At 42.5% G+C, this 24,843-nt stretch overlaps 1 protein-coding gene across 1 annotated transcript in view; it reads right to left on the bottom strand.

Annotated features, from left to right (window-relative positions):
• The window catches only part of LOC121295671 (Na(+)/H(+) exchange regulatory cofactor NHE-RF1-like), a 109,473-nt gene that overhangs the window by 10,310 nt on the left and 74,320 nt on the right, over window positions 1–24,843 (bottom strand). The window contains exons 2-3 of the mRNA XM_041220630.1: window positions 10,661–10,831; window positions 746–899 (exon numbers count right to left, since the gene is read on the bottom strand). Of these exons, the coding sequence (XP_041076564.1) occupies window positions 746–899; window positions 10,661–10,831 (325 nt within the window). The remainder of the gene's footprint in view (window positions 1–745; window positions 900–10,660; window positions 10,832–24,843) is intronic.

The raw sequence follows: 24,843 nt of genomic DNA, 5'->3' as shown, positions 1-24,843 counted from the left end.
GCTCCAAGGTATCTGTGCTACTCATGAAATGATTAACCAGGTGTAGGGCGACAAGGGAACAGCTGTTTCTATTGGTTACTGCCGTTTCAAGCAGTTTTCTTCAAGAATGTTGACTTTGAACCGAGATAAAAGCAGAAATTTAAATCCTGAGTGATTACAATCCGGTTTAATTTTTAACTCAAACAGATCACAGCCCTGTTATTGCAGTGATCCAAGTTTCCTAGCTCCCATACCTTTCCTTGGGGGAGTACACACACTAGTGAGTCACGGTGCATTCAACAGCATTTCCAGGCACTGTCAGGATTGAATGTGCAATACTAGTTTCTCTCAACGCTGCCCTAATCGACAGCTCCAAGCAACATAGCAAGTATAAAGGCACCAGTTCCTGGGGATTGACTTTCCACAGCAGTGTCTGCACAGCAATTTCAGGACTTTGAAGGCCATGCTTTGGTTTCCTTTTGTGGGCGAGGGAGATTCAGTCTACCATAGAGTACAAGACTACGGCTCAGTTTATCTGTTTTTTACATTGTTCATTAGAGAGTTATTTAAGGTCTTAACTGCTCAAGACATTCCAGGTAATTTCACCAAATTAAATACTGACTTGAAGATCAACAGAAGATGATGTAAAGTGGGATCAGCCATTAAATACTGTTGATTTCAATCATTAACTAGATCAGTTTCACAGTGCGGAGAGGTTGGAGAAAATGGCTAGTAAGGTTGGAGGTTGCTTGTGGGCAGCCTGTACCTGTGAGGTGTGCCTCAGTGGGAGTCACCCTGCACCTCTTAAAGAAATCCTCAGTCTCCGGGTCCACTACCAGCAGCCTGGTCTCCTGTCCGCCAGCCTTGATTGCTGCCACCACCTCGGAGTGCTGCTTCCCCTCCACAGACATGCCATTCACCTGCATAGAGAGCACAGCTGGGTTAGAGAGCAGCACTGCCACACACAGCTCAGGAGAATCATGCCATTCCCCTGCATAGACAGCACAGCTGGGTTAGAGAGCAGGAGCACTGCCACACTTTGCTCATGAGAATCAAGGCTCATGCAAGCTTGTAATCCTCTTACAGAGTGATACACACAAGATAATAAGCTCAAATGAGGACACTAAATAAATTGTGCAAATACATTTTTTATAAATGTGTTGAATCCTTTTGCAGGCTGTCAACAACAGGGTGACCATGCCTGGGATCAATTCCGGTTTTTCTAATTAATTCCATTTTAAAATCAATTCCCAGTTCTTATTACCTTTTAATCAGTTTCAACACATCATTGATCAAAATTGCAATTAGTAATAATCTGTTAAAATTAGTTTCTCACAGTGGCAACACTACTTAAAATTAAGTCACTGTTAGTCGATTAAAAATCGGCTTCAAATGAAAGCAGTTGAACAAATCACAACTTCTCAAATATAAATTCTAATTCTTTTGAAGGAAGTGGAAGTTAAATAAATAAATAAAAATAAAAATAATAATAATAATAAAAAATAATAATCGGAATTGACCAACCCTGTGGGTGAGAGTTGTCTAGCCAACAATAGAGTTTATAATAATTCATCTCTACTGTACAGAGACACTGCAGCGTGATCAAACTGCTCTATAAAGACACTGCAACATGAAACTGCTCTCTACAGAGAGACATAAGAACATAAGAAAGTTTACAAATGAGAGGAGGCCATTCGGCCCATCTTGCTCATTTGGTTGTTAGTAGCTTATTGATCCCAAAATCTCATCAAGTAGCTTCTTGAAGGATCCCAGGGTGTCAGCTTCAACAACATTACTGGGGAGTTGATTCCAGACCCTCACAATTCTCTTTGTAAAAAAGTGCCTCCTATTTTCTATTCTGAATGCCCCTTTGTCTAATCTTCATTTGTGACCCCTGGTGCTTGTTTCTTTTTTCAGGCTGAAAAAGTCCCTTGCGTCGACATTGTCAATACCTTTTAGAATTTTGAATGCTTGAATTAGGTCGCCACGTAGTCTTCTTTGTTCAAGACTGAACAGATTCAATTCTTTTAGCCTGTCTGCATATGACATGCCTTTTAAGCCCGGAATAATTCTGGTCGCTCTTCTTTGCACTCTTTCTAGAGCAGCAATATCTTTTTTATAGCGAGGTGACCAGAACTGCACACAATATTCAAGATGAGGTCTTACTAGTGCATTGTACAGTTTTAACATTACTTCCCTTGATTTAAATTCAACACTTTTCACAATGTATCCGAGCATCTTGTTAGCCTTTTTTATAGCTTCCCCACATTGTCTAGATGAAGACATTTCTGAGTCAACAAAAACTCCTAGGTCTTTTTCATAGATTCCTTCTCCAATTTCAGTATCTCCCATATGATATTTATAATGTACATTTTTATTTCCTGCGTGCAGTACCTTACACTTTTCTCTACTAAATGTCATTTGCAATGTGTCTGCCCAGTTCTGAATCTTGTCTAGATCATTTTGAATGACCTTTGCTGCTGCAACATTGTTTGCCACTCCTCCTACTTTTGCGTCGTCTGCAAATTTAACAAGTTTGCTTACTATACCAGAATCTAAATCATTAATGTAGATTAGGAATAGCAGAGGACCTAATACTGATCCCTGTGGTACTCCACTGGTTACCACACTCCATTCTGAGGTTTTTCCTCTAATCAGTACTTTCTGTTTTCTACATGTTAACCACTCCCTAATCCATGTACATGTGTTTCCTTGAATCCCAACTGCGTTCAGTTTGAGAATTAATCTTTTGTGCGGGACTTTGTCAAAAGCTTTCTGGAAATCTAAATAAACCATGTCATATGCTTTGCAATTATCCATTATCAATGTTGCATCCTCAAAAAAATCAAGCAAGTTAGTTAGACATGATCTCCCTTTCCTAAAACCATGTTGACTGTCTCCCAGGACCTTGTTGCCATATAGGTAATTTTCCATTTTGGATCTTATTATAGTCTCCATAAGTTTGCATATAATTGAAGTCAGGCTTACTGGTCTGTAGTTACCTGGTTCAGTTTTGTTTCCCTTTTTGTGGATCGGTATTACGTTTGCAATTTTCCAGTCTGTCGGTACCACCCCTGTGTCAAGAGACTGCTGCATGATCTTGGTTAGCGGTTTGTAAATTACTTCTTTCATTTCTTTGAGTATTACTGGGAGGATCTCATCCGGCCCAGGGGATTTGTTTATTTTAAGAGCTCCTACTCCCTTTAACACTTCTGCCTCAGTTATGCTAAAGTTATTTAAAACTGGATAGGAACTGGATGACATGTGGGGCATGTTGTCAGTATCTTCCTTTGTAAAGCGTGATCAAACTGCTCTCTACAGAGACACTGCAGTGTGATCAAACTACTCTCTACCGTACATAGACACTGCAGTGTGATCAAACTGCTCTCTACAGACATTGCAGCATGCTCAAACTGCTCTACTGTACAGAGACACTGCAGTGTGATCAAACTGCTCTCTACTGTACACAGAAATACTGCAGTGTGATCAAACTGCTCTACAGAGACAGCAGCATTATCAAACTGCTCTCTACTGTACACAGAAACACTGCAGTGTGATCAAATTGCTCTCTACTGTACAGCGATCTTTGTTGTTTTTTCACCACATGTGTAGAGGTATAAAATTACTAAAATGAACCAAAATGCAATAACTAGGGATGCACTGATAACTTTTTTTTGTTCCTGGTAGTAGGTGTTATTTCCTAATTGCTTATGCCTCAAAAGTATAGAAAATGGCCATTATTACAGTAAATACAGTATAATTGTAAATCTCGAAAAACTACTCACTTCTAAATCTTTTGCAGTCATCTTTGTATTACTTTAGTGTAAATACATGTTAATTTGGATTCATGTGTTGTTTTTTTCTGACTATGTGAACGAAAAGGCACACATTTGCCCATTTTCCCATTGGAAATAGTGATATTTTGAAATATCACTGTCCTAGTCACAAAAGCAAAGTTTGTGGGAAATAATAGCCATTTTCTATACTTTTGAGGCATAAGCAATTAGGAAATAACACTTACTACCCAGGAACAAAAAATGTGTTACATAGTTTAATCGTTAGCCTATTTGCATGGCACTGATAATGGGAAAAACAAAAACACAAAACAATTAATCAGCCAACGACAGTTTTTGTTATAGGAGTGGCAAACACTGTTGCAGCAGCAAAGGTCATTCAAAATGATCTAGACAAGATTCAGAACTGGGCAGACACATGGCAAATGACATTTAATAGAGAAAAGTGTAAGGTACTGCACGCAGGAAATAAAAATGTACATTATAAATATCATATGGGAGATACTGAAATTGGAGAAGGAATCTATGAAAAAGACCTAGGAGTTTTTGTTGACTCAGAAATGTCTTCATCTAGACAATGTGGGGAAGCTATAAAAAAGGCTAACAAGATGCTCGGATACATTGTGAAAAGTGTTGAATTTAAATCAAGGGAAGTAATGTTAAAACTGTACAATGCACTAGTAAGACCTCATCTAGAATATTGTGTGCAGTTCTGGTCACCTCGCTATAAAAAAGATATTGCTGCTCTAGAAAGAGTGCAAAGAAGAGCGACCAGAACTATCCCGGGCTTAAAAGGCATGTCATATGCAGACAGGCTAAAAAAATTGAATCTGTTCAGTCTTGAACAAAGAAGACTACGTGGCGACCTAATTCAAGCATTCAAAATTCTAAAAGGTATTGACAGTGTCGACCCAAGGGACTTTTTCAGCCTGAAAAAAGAAACAAGGACCAGGGGTCAGAAATGGAGTTTAGAAAAAGGGGCATTCAGAACAGAAAATAGGAGACACTTTTTTACACAGAGAATTGTGAGGGTCTGGAATCAACTCCCCAGTAATGTTGTTGAAGATGACACCCTGGGATCCTTCAAGAAGCTGCTTGATGAGATTTTGGGATCAATAAGCTACTACCAACCAAACGAGCAAGATGGGCCGAATGGCCTCCTCTCGTTTGTAAACTTTCTTATGTTCTTATGTTTAGCCGATAAAGTACACAGATATTCAAGCTTGAATTTCTTCCAGCACAAAACTTAATGTTTGGTCAGGAGCGCTTACTAATGACGTAAGAACACAGAAAACACTCATTTTTCCCAATGCTGTGTAATGTGCGACCAAAATCCAGTAAACACATCACAAAATAGCTGTGCTTGGATTTATTTTTAAATATTTGAAAACAACACTAGGGTAGCGAGTTGTGTGCAGAACAGACTTGATACCACATTAAAATCCAACGATGAACTGCGAGTAAAATTGTTATTCTGATAAAAAAAAAAAAGTTGAATCCTAAATAACATTGATAGTTAAGTTGTGAACATTATTATTATTAGTAGTAGTACTTGTAGTTTAGGGTACAAATATGGTTTATACATCTTCATATGTTCGTAATATATATATATATATATATATATATATATATATATATATATATATATATATATATATATATATATATATATACACATACATACACACACACACACACATATATATATATATATATATATATATATATATATATATATATATATATATATATATATATATATATATATATATATATACACACACACACACACAAGTGCCTTGCAAAATTATTCAGACCCCTGACCAATTCTCTCATATTACTGAATTACAAATGGTACATTGAAATTTCGTTCTGTTCGATATTTTTTTTTTAAACACTGAAACTCAAAATCAATTATTGTAAGGTGACATTGGTTTTATGTTGGGAAATATTTTTAAGAAAAATAAAAAACTGAAATATCTTGCTTGCATAAGTATTCAACCCCCACACATTAATATTTGGTAGAGACACCTTTCGCTGCAATAACAGCTTTAAGTCTTTTGGGGTAAGTATGTACCAGCTTTGCACACAGTGTCGGAGTGATTTTGGCCCATTCTTCTTGGCAGATTTGCTCCAGGTTGTTCAGGTTGGTTGGACGACCCTTGTGGACCGCAATTTTCAAATAGTGCCACAGATTCTCAATGGGATTGAGATCAGGACTTTGACTGGGCCACTGTAGGACATTCACCTTTTTGTTCTTGAGCCACTCCAATGTTGCTTTGGCATTGTGCTTGGGATCATTGTCCTGCTGAAAGGTGAATTTCCTCCCAAGCTTCAGTTTTTTAGCGGAATGAAGCAGATTCTCTTGCAGTATTTTCCTGTATTTTGCTCCATCCATTCTTCCTTCAATTGTAACAATATGCCCAGTACCTGCTGATGAGAAGCATCCCCACAGCATGCTGCTGCCACCACCATACTTCACTGTAGGGATGGTGTGTCTTGAGGCATGGGCAGTGTTAGGTTTGCGCCACACATAGCGCTTTGAGTTTTGGCCAAAAAGCTCTATCTTGGTCTCATCTGACCACAAAACCTTTTCCCACATCGCAGCTGGGTCACTCTCATGCTTTCTGACAAACTCCAGACATGCTTTCAGATGGTACTTTTTGAGTAACGGCTTCTTTCTTGCCACCCTCCCATACAGGCCAGTGTTATGCAGAGCTCTTGATATGGTTGACTATCCACCATTACTCCTCTCCCAGCCACTGAACTCTGTAGCTCCTTCAAAGCGATTGTTGGCCTCTCTGTGGCTTCTCTCACAAGTCTCCTTGTTTGAGCGCCGAGTTTTGAGGGACAGCCTTTTCTTGGCAGAGCCTGGGTGGTGTGATGCAGCTTTCACTTCCTGATTATTGATCCAACTGTGCTCACTGGGATATCCAAACATTTGGATATTATTTTGTACCCTTTCCCTAATCTATGCATTTGTATTTATCTCTAACTTCTGTAGAATGCTCTTTGGTCTTCATTCTCCTTCAGATTCACAGCCTTAACAATGATCCTTCAACTGTGGGGTTTTTATCCAGAAAATATGACAGCAACATTAGTGGTTCACAGGTGGAGGCCAATGGTAAGGTAATTGTGTCCTCGTTAGGGCAATTTCATTCATCGGTGCAAACTGGGAGCTTCCACAGCACAGGGGTTGAATACTTATGCAAGCAAGATATTTCAGTTTTTTATTTTTCTTAAAAATATTTCCCAACATAAAACCAATGTCACCTTACAATAATTGATTCTGAGTTTCCGTGTTTAAAAATAAAATATCAAAAACAGAACAAAATTTCAATGTACCATTTGTAATTTGGAAATGTGAGAGAATTGTTCAGGGGTCTGAATACATTTTTGCAAGGCACTGTGTGTGTGTATATATATTTTCGAATGCAGCATCGTTGCGCGGTTAGTTACAAAACTGCCTCTGCAATGTCTCTGCTCCGTCTCACTCTCTGGCAGCTTGGCATCACCTCAGGTCCTCCTCCGTAGCTCACTTGATCAAATCCTTGAACGTAAACAGTTTAGCTGAAAAGCACTTTAAAACCAAGGACTAAAATCTCCCTAACTTCCAAGGAGTTGTGGGCACTCTAAATGTTAACTGGGAATTACCTTTTGTAATTTTTGTTTATGTTGCTTCATCTGCATTGGTTGCAGGTGTACTAGGTGGCATTTTGAAGCTGGAATTGGTTACTGTGCTGTCTTGTTTAGTAACAAATTCTAGTTTGACTGAATTTTGTAACCAGATATTTTCATGACATCTTTTTGTTTTTGATTAAGTGAACAATTTAAGTTGGGCTGCATTTAAGCAGTGCATGCTCAAGAATTTAACGAACACTGTTGAGATTGCGTTGGCTATTTTATTTTTCTACAGAACAGTATAGTTCAAATTTGTAACATGCAATGTTTGACAGCAAGTGGCTATAAAAAATGTCACATATATATTTTTTTCTACAGAAGTGTTTTTACTAGTACAAATGCAAAGTGTTATTTTTGTATGACTTGTAAAACAAATGTATAAATTGCTGACAAGTACAACATACTATGTTATTCTTTGTATTCATTTTCTGAAATAAATGCAACCAGCAAACAATATCTGTTAATTGTTTAACATTTATAATTATAAGGCAGTTTAAATATAGGCCCTATGTCTTGTAGTAGTTTACCTGCACTTTATTAAATCAGTAGATAACCATCAGCTATCGGTATTGGCCAAGAAAATCTTATCCGTGCACCCTTAGCAATGAGCTTATGTTTGAGCGAGGTGCGATTGTGCATTGGTCAAAACTCAAAACAGGCAGAGGAAGCAGTGTCAAAAGTAACAAAAAACAAACCTATGCACATGCTTGACCATAGATGGTGATGAAGCAATACTATAATCTTTAACATCTTTAATACTGAAAGGCAGGTCACAGCATACCAACCTGACAGGACCATGACTATTACATTGAACAGAAGAGCTGATGAGAACTATTAGAATGATGTGATGAACCGAATGTACTGGGCATGTTTTTGAAAATGCTGTCAATTAAGGTTTTTCATTCCTGACAGCTGGAGAAGTTCACTACAGAGAAAAGAATGTTAAAAGGCTGCCCAATCCAGTTCTCTTGATCTTGCTCAGAGCAGGAGTCCTGATCTGCTCCAAGGCAGCGACATTAAAACAATAGCAGTAGAACCCCAGAGTTACGAACACCAAAACGACTGGTCTACCGAAGCCCCGCTTTCAGCCGGAAGTATGCAATCACTCAATCATGTGTGCAATGCAACCAGACAGGTGCTCCTACATAAGCAGCGTGCTGTTGTGGGACATATTCCCTGAATATGATAATACACGAACGTGCGTTAATGACACTACAGGACTAATTAATCGTTTTGGATGCAAGGAAGACATAAAACTAGCGATGTCCCAGTGAAAAATGACATTAAACTCCTAGTCCTTTGATGTTTTAAAGAGGCAAGATACACAAATTACCTTATGATTAGCTACTCAGCAGAGTGGAAGAGACTATAAATATATAAAAAAACTGAACATTTTGCGCTCCACATCAAATGCTAAACAAGGTGCTGTCACTCTGCTAAGCAAAGCTGCAACTCCGGAACTTTAAAAACGGAATCAAGATGGGACTCTTGCCTGGAACGGACCCAAGACGAGGAAGGAAGCTGCAAGCGAGTCAACAACCACAAGCAACGAGACTGAGGCCCGGCTAGAAGACTGCCGTAAAACTTAGAGACTTATCAGACAAACCAGTCTGGGTCTGCTGTACACCTAAAACCACAGTATCCAAAAGAAACTGTGCCTTGCTACCTGCGTAGCTGAAAGATTCAGCGAAGAGGGCAGAGTGGACGGGCGCTGTTGTGGATTCTATACCGAGGACTGAAGACTTTTTCGCAGCTGTTTGTTGATTCTATCAAGAACTGAAAACTTTGTTGCCAAGTTTGATCCAAAGACTTTGTTGTGAGGGGAGAGCTTTTTGTATTGGACACTTCAACAGATTGAGTTTCCACACGCCTAAGCTTCAAGGAACCGTCGAGTATAAATTCCAGTTGCATCTTCCTTTCATGGAACAAAATTAACTGCAACACATTCACATATAATTAAACTGTTAATTATTTAGTTTGCACACTTTGCGTGTAAAATAACTTTGTGAAACAAAGTAACTATAAGTAATCTACCTCATATTGCTGTATGAAGAATTTCTTTAAAAGTTAACTTGCCATATACTTAATCTATACACCATTAATAATCTTAATGTGATATATTCTAAGACTGTCTGCATCATCTCATTTGAGGCTGTGTGCTTGGATGAAGGTGTGTGTGTGCGGCGTCACATTTCAATTGCTTGCTAGTCAGCATGAGTGCAGTGGCAGTTTTTGAAATGTGTTTTGTGCTTAGAGACTAAGAGATTTACTTTCTAACTTTGCTGATTTCTGTATTATTTGTGTACTTAAATACTACTATTGATTAAACATTCCTTGTGTCTGCATGTGAACATGTGTTCATAGTAAATCCTCGATCTTTTTAACACGCCAATTAAATATTACTAATAAGAGAACTAATCAACCAAGATGAAGATCAATTATTGAATTATTACTATTCTGGTCATGGAGAAGGCAAAATTACAGTATCAACAAATGTATTCAGAAAGGTGAGGCAGAGTTCAAAGCAAGTACGGGCAATTTTACTGGGACATTTTAGTTTTAAACAAAAGCAGTTTGTTTTTGTTTTTTTAAGCCAAAAGGAGGCTGAATGACAAAGCAAGCTGCACAAATGCATTTTGTTTAAAAACAAGCACAACAGTTACCCAGGTTTTCCTGGACGTTTAAATCTGTGTTTTTGCTACAGTTACGATTTCAATGGTATCTTTAAAATTGAGCCTTTTTCCATTTATAGTCCTGTTTTAAAGATTTTAGAACTATAACAATGAGTATTGCATTACTGAGCTATATCCTTGTATTCTTCACATTGACGGTGTAGATAGCAGGTGTACACGTTTATTAAAACCCTGTAACTCATTTTCAGACTTCCGAACAACCTCCATTCCCAAGAGGTTCGTAACTTTGAGGTTGTACTGTATAAATCAAAACTGCTCTTTAAAAGGAAGAACAAAGTAACAATTTAACACTAATATTGCCGATTTACAAAATCGCAAAAAAACCTTTGAAGACAAATAAAGCATGACCTCCCAAGAGGGTTGTCACTTCTAAACGATACAACATTGTTGTGTGAGGCTGCTGTGTTAAAAGGTGGAATAACCAAGCTGTGAAGCATGTTTGTTCCCAGCTGCCTGTGCTCTCTCTCTCTGTGCAGGAGCAGGGAAGCCCAGTTCTGGTTGTGCAGTAAGTACCTCCACAATCCTGTCCTGGGCTCGCAGGTTGGCCCTCTCTGCCGGGGAGTCAGGATCCACCGCTCGGATGTACTGCCCTGGCTTAGCCTTCTCGCTGTGGAGGTTGAAGCCGTACCCAGTGGAGCCCTTCTTGATGTTACACAGGCGGGGGCGGTGCTCACTCTTGAACTCCTGCAGAAACACACATGGCTGCTCAGAACAAACCACAGTATACAGTGTCTTTAATGTAATGCAGGAATATTAATGTGTCTGAAATGTGTAGCCAATCAGTTCAAAACAAAAAGGAATGGCACCCAATACAAGCAGGGTTCTCCCTGCCACCGGCTGAAAAAACCAGATCCACCCATCTTGCAGATGGTACTGTGACTAACAATAAGATTGCTTGCACTTCTAGAAGACTAGATCAGTTGCGCGTTGCTGGGTGAAAAAAAAAAAATCTTGGAACCACATCACAGCTGTGTTACGTCTTGATACAACATTAACCAATCAGACTTGAAGGGGCGGGTTTTCTGTGTTAAGCACCGAGAATGTTTAAATTACTGCTAAAAAAAAAAAAAAAATTAAATGGAAAGTGACAATGAATGCAGGGGGTCAAAATAACTGCGAGCGGCAAAATCCACCGCCAAATACTACATGTTGGCAGGCAACTTTATTAAAAAAATATTAAGATTATTTTTGGGTATTACCATTGTCAATTTTTTGTTGTATTATTGTACTGTAAGGTGATATATAGTACATAACAGCTATACATATTCACCAAAAAAAAAAAAAAAAAAAAAAAACGTATTCCTTTCATTACGATATCTAAACAATATGTACCCAGGTGCTTGAGCGATATTGGGGGTTCATGTATAGAGCATGTACGCCTTTAAGAAGAAAGGTGTGATGGAACATTACCGGACATACAAACACTTATGGGCAAAGGTGCTGGATTATTACACTCCGGTTTCATGCAACAGTTACGATGGTGACCAAACGGGTGCAACTACTGTTGTGTTTAAAAAAAAAAAAATGGTTACAATGAAGTTGCATTTATAATGAATAAAGTTACATTTCATTAATAAAAAAAGGTGATGTGGGTTACACACAGTACAGGTCACTCATGCCTCACCACTCTCTCACACACACACAAAATATATAAATGAACACAATTTGAGCCATTTTCTGAAACTGGAATGTTTGCTACATTCGAGTCATTATCCCCACTTCTGGCCAGCTCAGCACTGTAGTGCTTTTCATCATGCTAGAAACCTTAGGCACATAATGACCCACATTAAATACAGGAATTTAAATTTACATCCACAGGTTCTTGTCCCGAACTTAAAGTTTGTGTGGGGGGGGGGGGGGGGGGGGGGGTGGGGGTTGGGGGGGGGGGGGGGGGGGGGGGGGTGGGGATGCAGATGTATAATTTCCCTCCTATATATATTATATATATTTTCCTGCATCATCATTCACACTGGTGTTGCTTTAAAATAAGCTGTTTTCAGGAGACCTAACAGCTGTTCATCACTGTGAGACAGAGCACTCTCCATTGCTCTCGCCACTGCCTGATGTGAAGTTTTTACTGCAGCAGAAGGTGCTTTTCTTTTTAACCAGCACTCCATTTCTTTTTTTTTTTTTAAACTTTACAAAATCAGCTTACTTCCACCTGTTTTTCACCTTTTCAATTTATGAAGGTTTAACTACTGGATAGTTTGTGCTACATACATGTAACTTATCAAATGAAAGGCACACAATTTTCTTTCATATTATGTAAGTTGCAACAGGATCAGACATACTATATGTGGTACAGATGAATATATGTAAAATAAAAAAAGATATGTTTTTCCAAAAAAAAAAAAAAAAAAAAAAAAAAATCACGTTTGGTCACCGTCAAATTAAATATTACACACAGTGCTGAGAATGTTTGTGAACACCAATGAATTCTCTCAAAACCAGTCTTTTCTTAAATATGATCAAAAGAAATCTCATGAGTACCTCAGAAAAACAGTTATTAATGCTCATCAGTCTAGAAAGGGTTACAAAACCATTTCTAAGGATTTGGGGCTCCACCAATCTACTGAATTCTATCAAATGGAGAATGTTCAAAACCACAGGTCACTCTACCCAGGTGCAGTCGTCCTACCAAAATCTCTCCAAGAACAAACTGGTAAATCATCAAGAAAGTCACAAAGAACCCCAGAGTATCATCCAAGGATCTGCAGGCCGCTCTCGCCTTGGCTAATGTGAGTGTTCATGACTCAACTATCAGAAAAAGAAATAACACTTTGTTCGAACAGAAGAACCTCATCCCAAATGTCAAGCATGGTAGTGGGAGTGTGATGGTTTGGGGCTGCTCTGCTGCCAGAGGACCTAGACAGCTTGCCATCACTGACACAACCATGAATTCTAAATTGTATCAGAAGATTCTCCAGGAGAATGTCAGGCCATCCGTCCGTGAGCTGAAGCTGAACCAAAAGTGGGTCATGCATCAAGACAATGATCCTAAACATACAAGCAGATCTACAAAAGAATGGCAGCAGAAGAAATTCCGCATTTTAGAATGGCCCAGTCAAAGTCCGGATCTAAACCTCATCAAAATGTTGCGGCAGGACCTGAAGCGAGCTGTCCATGCAATGAAGCCCTCAAATGTCACCGAGCTGAAGCAGTTCTGTAAGGAGGAATGGGCCAAAATTCCTCAAAACCGAAGTGAGAGACTGACAAACAGACAAACGCTTAGTTTAAGTCATTGCTGCTCAACGGGGTGCCACCAGTTACTGAATCAAAAGGTTCACATACTTTTTCACACACGTATATTGAATGCTGAATCATTTGTGGATAAATACATGTTAAAGTATCATGTTGTTTTTGTGTTGTTTAAATCAGGTTATCTTTATTATTAGGACTTGGATTAAGATCTAACATTTTAGGTTTGAAATATGTGAAAATCCTAACGGGTTCACAAACTTTCTCGGCAATATGTATATATAAAATCACAGATAGCTAAAAAAAAAAAAAAAAAAACACTACACCATTAAACCGCAATATGAAAATGGGGGGAGCTGAGCTTCTAAGCTTTCCAACGATACCGCCTCTTTCAGTCTAGCTGCTACAATAGACTCAAAACCTAGAACTATATAAAGAAGGCTAGGACAGTCAATCCCGTGATGCAGTTCGATACTCAATTACAGGCGCCATTTGTGGAGTCCACTCACTACTGAATACACTGCAGTGCCAGGATATACCTGTATTTCTTTTATTTCTTTATTTCTTTTTTAACAATACAAAATATCGTTAATATAAAGCGACTGACTTATTTATGCAAATCAATGCTTGATTATGTCAAGAAGCATTTTGCCAGGAGAAGCGCGAAAACTTTAAAATCATTGCGAGTGCAAATGTTAAAGTGCTCTACGGGCTCCAGAAATGGCTCCACTGTTTACTAACTCAGTTTAAATGGGACTGGAATTCTCAATGAGCGTGTAAGGAGTGCCAGCTGTAGGCTGGCCCAGAAGGAAAGTAAAGACTTTACAAACAGCAGCCACATCTTCCACAGCCAGCTGGTAACTAGCAGTATGCTGTCCTCAAGGGTTTTCTAATTTGTGTCTGTTGTGCAACAAAAGTTCCACAGTGGTGTCTTTCTTTCTTTCTACTGAGTGGGTCACTCACTCTGCCTACAATGAGGGGCTTCACTGGTGCATTATGGGAAGTCTAGGACAATCCTTCCAATTCAGGGGTGCATTCACAGAAACAGAGACAGCCCATTAGCAGTTTCCTCACACTGCCCCTTGTCCCCCCCGTCCCTGTTCTGCAGAATCAAATGCAGCTGCTGGCTTCTTATTTCTTAACTAAACAATGCACAAGCAATTCCAGGAAGGGCGTTTGTAGTTTCAGAGGACATTAAGAGACAAGGCTCTAGTTGCCGTATATAAAACGCTGTCAGGAAGTAGCGGCGAGATGAAAGCTGGATTGGGTAGGCTTGGAATAAGGTCCTGCTACAAGGACCTGACCAGGGCAGGCCAACCATCCCACGACAATAGGTACAAACTAACAAGCAGCCACTCTGCACTCAGGCACTGGCCCACACTACTGTCTATTTCACTTCAGACTAAATGTTTTACTTTAGACTTTTGACTGAGTGTTGATGGATAGAGTTTAAATTTTACAATATAACCTGCTGCACAGTATTATAACAAGATCACTTTTTAAATTAAGTTTTATAATTGATTAATTCTTTAGTGAACTAGCGTCATTCCACGTCATTCCACTTCATTCTGTTAAAAACTGTTCATTTTAGGCCATCAGCAGAGGGGGATTATTGTTCAAGTTTGTAGCAAAACTCATGGGGCTACTAGGTCCTTATTTTAAAATACTGTAATGAACCCCATGAAGCCAAAAGCACAAGTTCCCCATGAATAATCCTGCAGTTATATATTTTTTTAAAATTTGAGCCCAAAAGATGGAATTTTTTTTTTTTGCATGTTCTGGCTGATTCGTGCATTGATACACGAATGGACCAATCAGGAGCTGCAAAAATGTAAACAATTCCATGTGGATACAGGAAGACATTTTCTAGAATGGAACCTTTCAACCCATATGGAACCCACAGAAATGCAAAAAAGAAAAGTTGATTTTAAACGTTTTATGCATGTACGCACAAGTGCAAAAAGAGACGAAACAAATTACATATGTCAGATTGCGGAAATACTGCGAATGTTTAGACTATCAAGAACAGGTCATTGCAGCATCATTGCAAAGTTACACTGTCCACTTCCCGTCTCAGGGAAGCTCATCTGTGTGCTCATCGTCCTCACCAGGGTCTTGACCTGACTGCAGTTCGGCACCGACTTCAGTGGGCAAATCCTCACCTTCGATGGCCACTGGCACGCTGGAGAAGTGTGCTTTTCACGGATGAAACAGGGAGAGGTGGTGCTGGAGAGCTGCTACCCTGTCATCCGACAGGTTTGCGCGCATCGTAGTGGAGTCCAGCCGGAGCCCCACATACGTTATGCACTGCACCAGCCGACTCTCTGCATCGTTGATGGCGAGGCCCAGCCTCACTAGATGCTCTGTCTCAGCGCCGTGTGGGCTATCGCTCCCCCGCGCAACTGGGAAGAGATCAACCAGTCGTCGAGGTAGTTCATCACTCTGACCCCCTTGCAGTCGAAGTGTGCTCTTCATGGATGAATCCCGGTTTCAACTGTACCGGGCAGATGGCAGACAGTGTGTACGGCATCGTGCGGGCGAGCGGTTTGCTGATGTCAACGTTGTAAACAAAGTGCCCCATGGTGGCGGTGGGGTTATGGTATGGACAGGCATAAGCTACGGACAACGAACACAATAGCATTTTATTGATGACAATTTGAATGCACAGAGATACCGGGACGAGATCCTGAGGCCCATTGTCGTGCTATTCTTCTGCCGCCATCACCTCATGTTTCGGCATGATAATGCATGGCCCCATGTCGCAAGGATCTGTACACAATTTCTGGAAGCTGAAAATATCCCAGTTCTTCCGTGACCTGCATACTCACCAGACATCTCACCCACTGAGCATGTTTGGGATGCTCCAGATAGACATCAGCGTGTTCCAGTTCCCGCCAATATCCAGCAACTTCACACAGCCATTGAAGAGGAGTGGGACAATATTCCACAGGCCACAATCAACAGCCTGATCAACTTTATGCGAAGGAGATGTGGTCACGCTGCATGAGGTAAATGGTGGTCACACCAGATACTTAATGGTTTTCTGATCCACACCCCTATTTTTTTTTTTTTAAGGTATCTGTGACCAACAGATGCATATCTGTATTTCCAGTCACATGAAATCCATAGATTAGGGCCTAATGAATTTATTATTTCAATTGACCGATTTCCTTATGAACTGTAAATCAGTAAAATCTTTAAAATTGTTGCATGTTGCATTTATATTTTTGTTCAGTGTATTTTATTTATAAATATTTGTTTTGAGGAAAAAAAAAAAGTGAGAAGAGTAGTGTCCATTATTGCTCATAACAAGACCCTGTGAATAAACAAACAAAATAAACAAAATTATGTCCTTGCAATCACTCAGGTGAAACAATTGTGTGGATTTGCCCAAAACATCAATATTTTTCAATAAAAACTTTCAGTAAGTATTGTAAGCTCCCTCAAGTGATTGACAAACACGTTTTTATGCACCTAAGTAGAACACATCATAATAAAATAAAAAAAAAATATTAGTGTTTAAAAAAAGTATATATGGTTTCTGAAGTACTTTATGGTTCTCCAGAGTTCTGAAAAAAGGAAACCAATTCCAAAGATGCTATAAAAAAGTGAATTTTATAGGAAGAGCGTCAACTGCAGTCAAAAAAGACCTGGTCCTGAGGGAGCATCCCACTGAAAAATGCTTGGTCCTTAAAAGAACATATATAATAATACCAACCATCGCCTTCAAAGCCGACATTAACGGAAACAGCTTTCTAATGTGAAGCGAATACTAACTAAATAACTGTTACAAGTTATGAAGCACATTTGTCTTGTCAAAATTAGACACTAAGCCAGCATTTTAAAAAAATAATCTACATCTAGCATTTATGTAAATGCACATCTTTCTAATATGTGCTAGTTCTACTGCTTGTGCTCATGGTTCAGGAAAAAAACAAAAACGTAATCTATCTGCACCAGCCTTTTTGCTCCACATGAAAGTAGCGCACTGCATTGATTATTCCTATCTGGAATGACTACATTAAAGCAAAGCAAACAAACAAACAAACAAACAAAAATAACCATTAAAAACCCAGTTTTAGTACATTTCATATTCAACAATATACAATATGTGCAACAGTGTTGTCAGGGATATAGGCATATCCCTATTTCCATATTATAAAGTTTTGGAAAAGTTAGCTGCATAGTTACAGAAATGAATGTGAAACAAAGAATAAGCGCTTTGTGGTGGCACTCGTTAAAAGGCGCTATACAAAAATAAAGATTGATTGAACTGTACTGTAGTATGAACGACCAATTTCAGCTCCATGTTCTCGTATTGTTTCATTCAGCCAGGTTTAATAGCTGTAAAAGGTCATTCTCTTAACACTACTTCTGGAAATAGTGTACAATCTGTTCTGAAGCCATCACATTTAACCAACATGTTGTAAATCCTATCGACTGTGCGCCACCAATCCAGTGTAAATTACACATCACAGCCCACCAGAAGTGGTAAGTAACATCCTGTACACTCTCCAATCATTTCTTAACTTTTCAAATTGTTCCTAACCCACTTCATCTTTTACATTTCTGTGTTTGTTTGTTTTTTTATATGTACATCGAGCGAAGTTTGCACCTCAGTGAATGCAACAAGTTGCGTTACAGATTGATATATTAAACTTGCTACATGTGGTAACGGTTGCGGGACCAGCACTGGTATTTACATTTACTGGACTCCAGGATGACCCACTGCATTATTTTTCAGGAGGTTTCATCAAACAAAACTTAGTCCTGCAAAATTGAGATGCAATTTATCTACAAAGCATTCAGAATGGGGAAAAAAAGAGAAATCTTTAAAAGAGAAACTTTATCATCAGCAACTTTCAATGCGTAAAATGACATTCCTTGATGAACTGGTAATGAAGATTCAAGACTAAGAAGTTAGTTATATTATATAACGTTAGCTGACCTCCCGTAAACCTGGTTCCCTGAAAGAGAAGATGGCCACCAAAAAATTTTATGGGATATACTCCTGCCTATTGGTAGGTGTCACTGAGCTCTTTCTATCAAAGATGCCGATAGGCCCCCTCCCCTCGGTCACCCCTTCGGTCCCTCCTACCGAGGGTACATAACCATCACACAGGTCACACAGCCACAGCCTCACCCTCTTCGCAACGAAACCGCAATGTCGACCAGTGCGGGGAACCAGGTTTACAGTAGGTAAACTAACGTTCCCTTTCAATTCAAAGATGGCCACCAAAACATCGTTATGGGAAAACTAGAGCCGTCGCGACGGAGAAATAACGGCAGCAATATGAGGGATGCCTAGCCCTGCCTGACCAAGGTCAGCGGCGTGAGCGTGCAACCTCAAGGACCCTAGTGCCCACAGAGGGCAATGAGGGATCTATCACGTTCAGGCAATAGAATCTAGAAAAAGTATGCAGGGTAGCCCAGCTAGCCGCATCACAAATCTCAGCAATAAAGGCACCTCTGAAGAGGGCCCATGATGTAGCCACACCTCTCGTGGAATGTGCGGCTACCCGCCCAGGTGAAGGTAAGTCAGCAACATCGTACGCAGTCGAGACTGTGTCCGCAATCCAATGCGACAGTTCCTGCTTCAAAAGGAGCTGTCCCAGGGTCCGTGTTCCATGGCAGACGAACAGCTGGTCAGAGTGACACAGCGCTCTCGTCCTAGTCACATAACATCTCAATGCCCGAACCGGGCAGAGAAGATTCAACTTTCTGTCCTCCTCTGAAGCAAACTGTGGAGAATGAAGGTCTCCAGTTCCACAGACAGATTCATGTGAAAGGCTGTAACCACCTTGGGGAGAAACCAGTTAGCCAGAAAATGCACGCCCGGGGACACAGAGTCAATGGGGGAATGGCAAGCAGAAATAGCCACTGGGTATACCTTCAGTGTACCTTCAGTGTGACAGGAGATTGGATCATGACCGTCAGTACGCACCAATCTTGAAAATATTTCCACTTATAGGCGTACAGCGACCTAGTGGAATGCGCCATAGCATTCTGCAGAGTACCCACTACTGCGTCTGACAGCCCTAAGGCTGACCAGCAGTCCCTCTCAGAGGCCAGACCCATAACTGGAGCCTGCCCGGCTCTGGATGCCAAAGTGTGCCTTTAGTCTGATCATCTTAGCGAAGCGTGATCTTCCATTGTGGGACGTTCAATAGCTGGCACAGGGTTGAGAATCAGATTCTCCCGGGCCACCTTGGAGCCACTAGGAAAACTGATGCCTTCTCTGATCGGACCTTTTCGAGAAAGGCCGGGAGTAATGGCAGAGGCGGGAAAGCGTAAAGGAGACCTCTGGACCATACGTGGGCTGGCTAGGATGTTGATGCAGAGTGGATCGCCACAGCAGTGGAGGGAGTACCACAGGGGGCAGTGTGTCGTCTCCGCAGAGGCGAAGAGATCAACCTGTGCCTTCCTGAAGCGTTCCTAAATGCGCTCTACCACCTGAGGGTGGAGCCGCCACTCCGACGGATGCGGGTCCTCCCTCGAGAGGAGGTCTGCTGCCCAATTCTCCATGCCCTGAACATGTGTTGCCCGAAGGAACAACAGGTTCCGTTGTGCCGAAATCAGGAGCCTGAAGGCTAGGCGATGCAACCCTGGGGACCGAAGGCCACTCTGGTGGTTGACAAATGCCATCGCTGATGTATTGTCCGTGCGGTTCAGCACGTCTGTTCCGCACCACGTGTAGAAAGTGCTGGAGGGCACGGAACACAGTCTGCAGCTCCAGCATATTGATAAGCAGGGATGTCCAACAGCCTGACCAGGGCCCGCCGACTCCTCTGCCTTTACAGACCGCACCCCAACCTGAGTTGGAGGCATCCATCATCACCACCCTGCAGTTGTAGATCACTCACATTCGGACTCCTTGGCGCAGGTGAGAGGGAATCCTCCACCAGCGCAGGGCTGCCGCACATGCAAGACACACTGTCAGCCAACGGTGCCTGTCGCGCTTGGGATGCAAGTGGAACGCATTGAGCCACGCCTGTAGAGGGCGCAACGCAATAAACCCAGCTCGATGGCCGATACCGCTGCCGCCATCAGACCCAGTAACTTCTGGCACAAAACAAGAGGCACCCTTGATCCCTGTCGAAACAGGGAGAGGTGCTGCTGGAGAGCTGCTACCCTGTCGTCCGACAGGTATGCGCGCATCGTAGTAGAGTCCAGCCGGAGGCCCACATACGTTATGCACTGCACCAGAGTCAGCCGACTCTTAGCATCGTTGATGGTGAGGCCCAGCCTCACTAGATGCTCTGTCTCAGCGCTGTGTGGGCCACCGCTCCCCACCGCGACTGGGAAGAGATCAACCAGTCGTCGAGGTAGTTCATCACTCTGACCCCTTGGAGTCGCAAGGGGGTGAGGATAGCGTCTACACACTTTGAAAACATACAAAAAGCCAGGGAGAGGCCGAACTGCAGCACGGAAAACTTGTACACACTGTCTTGAAAGGCGAAGCAGAGATATTTCCTGTACTGAGGATGAATGGGAACGTGAAAATACGCGTCCCATAAACCAGTCGCCCGGCTAGACAGACTGGAGTATGTGACGATGAGTCAGCATTCGGAACCCCTTCTGTTCAGAAACTGGTTCAAGAACCGCAGGTCCAGGATAGGGCAAAAGCCACTGTCCCTCTTTGTCACCAGAAAGTATCTCGAGTAGAACCCCTCTTCGAGAGAGGCGAGATCTACGAGACGAATGGCGTGCTTGCCCAGCAAGGCTGCCACTTCGGTCTTGCCCAGCAAGGCTGCCACTTCGGTCTGGAGCACAGAGGCCTGAAGCGGATCTGTCACATACGTAGTCATCATGCCACGAAAAGGCGGGGCTGGCAGTGGCGTTTGTCTAGGACAAATGTCCTGGAACCACCTTCTAGGCTGTTGCTGTGTGAGCTGGCCATGGCCACCATGCTGTGGGAGGGTCCTGCCTCTCGCCTGAGATGAGGCCTGTAGGCAATGCCTAAGGTCACCTGGCAGGGCTGTGGGAACTGGCATCGTCCTGGTGACTGTCTGCGTCGGGGTAGAGCGCCAGCGGCTCGACCTACCCCGCACTGGAGCGGGGGGGGGGGGGGGGGGGGAGCAACGCAGCTACCTGTCCTCGACACCTCTCATTCTCGAAGAGACTACTGCAGGAACTCCTCCACTACTGGGCCAAAAGGTATGGCCTGGCAATAGACGCGACATTATCAGCGTCAGGCACCCGCGCCTGCGACAATGACAGTTGTGACCACTAGGCCCGCCAGGCTCCTGCCCCTGCAGGCAGGAGATCTGGAGCAATATGTGCGGTAATAAATCGCAACTCTGTGGCCACTGGCTCTGGGAGCGGGGCGTCACGTCAAACACCATCCATGTATGCAACCAGCATACTGGATGTATTAGCCAAGCGGGTACTCTGGGCACCCGCCACGTAAGCCCTCTGGACTTGTGTCTCTGTAACCCTGAACTGCAGGTCCTGGCACACAGGGTCCCTGGGCATACCTCCTACCTGTGGAGCCCTGACCAAGGCTGCGATGGAGGAGTCTACAGGGGGGAATCCAGCAAGGCCCAGCTTCTCCACCCCCTCCAGCGAGGCCAGTGAAGAACCGTAAAATCAGGGAAAGTTGGGAAGGGTTGAGCTTGGGGAGCCACGTCATACGGCCAAAAGACGGAGCGACGTGGCTCTGCCTGCGCTGTCCATGGGTCCTGCTAGTAAATTGAGGAAACCATGGAAAAAAGAAACAAGGACCAGGGGTCAGAAATGGAGATTAGACAAAGGGGCATTCAGAACAGAAAATAGGCGGCACTTACACAGAGAATTGTGAGGGTCTGGAATCAACTCCCCAGTAATGTTGTTGAAGCTGACACCCTGGGATCCTTCAAGAAGCTGCCTGATGAGATTCTGGGATCAATAAGCTACTAACAACCAAACGAGCAAGATGGGCCGAATGGCCTCCTCTCGTTTGTAAACTTTCTTATGTTCTTAACTAGGGCCAAGGGAACTTCCAAAATCCAGAGGGAAAGCAGACTCCCCCCACAAGTGGCGATAGAGAGCGCGCCCTCGCCCGAGCAAAGTGCCCGGTCAATCCGCTCATCCTGCTCTTCCACGGAGAGGTCAGGGGGCAGTACAGTGACTGCGATCTGCATAGGGGGCCCACGGCCGGAGCCAGTGGTGCCTGTTGCCTCAAAGAGCTCCATGATCCGGCCGATCTGAGCTTTCATGTCCATAATATCCTGCGCCGGTCGGGACTTCTTCACCCGTCTAGCCGTAGGCGACGGGGATCGTCTGCGCACATAGAATCCCCTCGGAGGGGTCTGTGACAGCGTCGGGAGACGTGGCTGGGAGGGGCCCACTGTGGGGGGGGGGGGGGGGTGAAAAGCCGCGCAGATGCCGCAAGAGCCTTGCAGGGCTGAGGAGGCGTGCTCGGGGCCTAAGCACAGAGCACTAATCGCGGGACAATAGATACTGTGTGCTCCACATGCACAGAGCACCGCATGCCATGCAGCATCGGGTATAATGTGCACCGCGTGCACCACTAGCACCCAGTACTGCGTGCACACCTGCACAGAGTACTGTGCAGCACAGACGCGCTAGCCTGTATCGGTACAGCGAGACAATAAGCATCATGGTACCAAAAGTAGCGTGGGCCGAGTATTGCGCATCGCGGTATTAAAAAACACTGGGGCCGCTATGCACGGTGTCTACCCTGACCGCATGGTCACAAACCTGAGCAGCGCATAGTGTACAAGAGGGGGACAGGGCCAAAGCTGCGGCGGGCGACTGACTTTTACAAAACAGTAATACAAAAACAGTTTTTAAAATACAAAAACACTTAAACATTATAGTACAGATGGGGGAGAGCACACTGTCCGTTTGATTGTAAGACCTACACACGTGGTGAAGGCCAATGCAGCCTGTGTAGGTCTCGACTCAACAACAAGGGAGCCTCGATGAGGAGTATACGGCTAGTCCGGCTGTAAGTAGCCGCGCTGCAGCTAGTCCTCTGCGCAAGCATGGGGACGTGCAGCTACAATCAAAACAAGGCCAGACCTGCGGCACGCAGGCGGCTGGTGGGCTAACTCAACAGCAGGGACAAGGCAAGCTCAGCTTAACAATAATAATTACTGTACTAAGATGTACAGACAGAGAGAAGCAGTCTGACACGCGGAGCTTGTTAGAAACAGAATAAAAAAGGCTATGAATTAAAGCTACTGATTCCAGGAAAAGCGGTGAAGCCGGCTTTCAGCACGAAGTGCAGGGGAACTAGCAGTAGATTATGCAGCGTTTTAAGAAAAAGGGCTCAATGCAACACAGAGGTCTTATCGGACCAATCTTGAAGCGAAAAGAGAGTGAGGCTCCCCTGAGTGACAGTTATGTACCCTCGGTAGGTGGGACCGAAGGGGTCACTGATGGGAGGGGGCCTATCGGCAACTTTGATAGAAAAAACTCAGCGACACCTACCAATAGACAGGCGTATATCCCATAAAATGTTTTGGTGGCCATCTTCTCTTACATACCTAACTTCTTGGGCTTGAATCTTCATTACCAGTTAATCAAGGAATGTCATTTTACGCATTGAAAGTTGCTGATGGTAAAGTTCCTCTTTTTAAAAGTTCTCCCTTTTTCCCCACCCATTCTAAATGCTTTGTAGATAAATTGCATCTCAATTTTGCAGGACTAAGTTTTGTTTGATGAAACCTCCTGAAAAATAATGCAGTGGGTCATCCTGGAGTCCAGTAAATGTAAATACCAGTGCTGGTCCCGCAACCGTTACCACATGTAGCAAGTTTAATATATCAATCTGTAACGCAACTTGTTGCATTCACTGAGGTGCAAACTTCGCTCGATGTACATATAAAAAAACAAACAAACACAGAAATGTAAAAGATGAAGTGGGTTAGGAACAATTTGAAAAGTTAAGAAATGATTGGAGAGTGTACAGGATGTTACTTACCACTTCTAGTGGGCTGTGATGTGTAATTTACACTGGATTGGTGGCGCACAGTCGATAGGATTTACAACATGTTGGTTAAATGTGATGGCTTCAGAACAGATTGTACACTATTTCCAGAAGTAGTGTTAAGAGAATGACCTTTTACAGCTATTAAACCTGGCTGAATGAAACAATACGAGAACATGGAGCTGAAATTGGTCGTTCATACTACAGTACAGTTCAATCAATCTTTATTTTTGTATAGCGCCTTTTAACGAGTGCCACCACAAAGCGCTTATTCTTTGTTTCACATTCATTTCTGTAACTATGCAGCTAACTTTTCCAAAACTTTATAATATGGAAATAGGGATATTCCTATATCCCTGACAACACTGTTGCACATATTGTATATTGTTGAATATGAAATGTACTAAAACTGTGTTTTTAATGGTTATTTTTGTTTGTTTGCTTGCTTGCTTTAATGTAGTCATTCCAACAGAGTTAGGAATAATCAATGCAGTGCGCTACTTTTCTGCAGAGCGAAAAGGCTGGGGCAGCCAGATTATGTTTTTGTTTTTTTCCTGAATCA

The sequence above is a fragment of the Polyodon spathula genome, chromosome 20 (genome assembly GCF_017654505.1).
Source record: "Polyodon spathula isolate WHYD16114869_AA chromosome 20, ASM1765450v1, whole genome shotgun sequence".
In the NCBI taxonomy this organism is placed as follows: domain Eukaryota; kingdom Metazoa; phylum Chordata; class Actinopteri; order Acipenseriformes; family Polyodontidae; genus Polyodon; species Polyodon spathula.
This window is presented reverse-complemented; position numbering and strand designations above follow the sequence as displayed.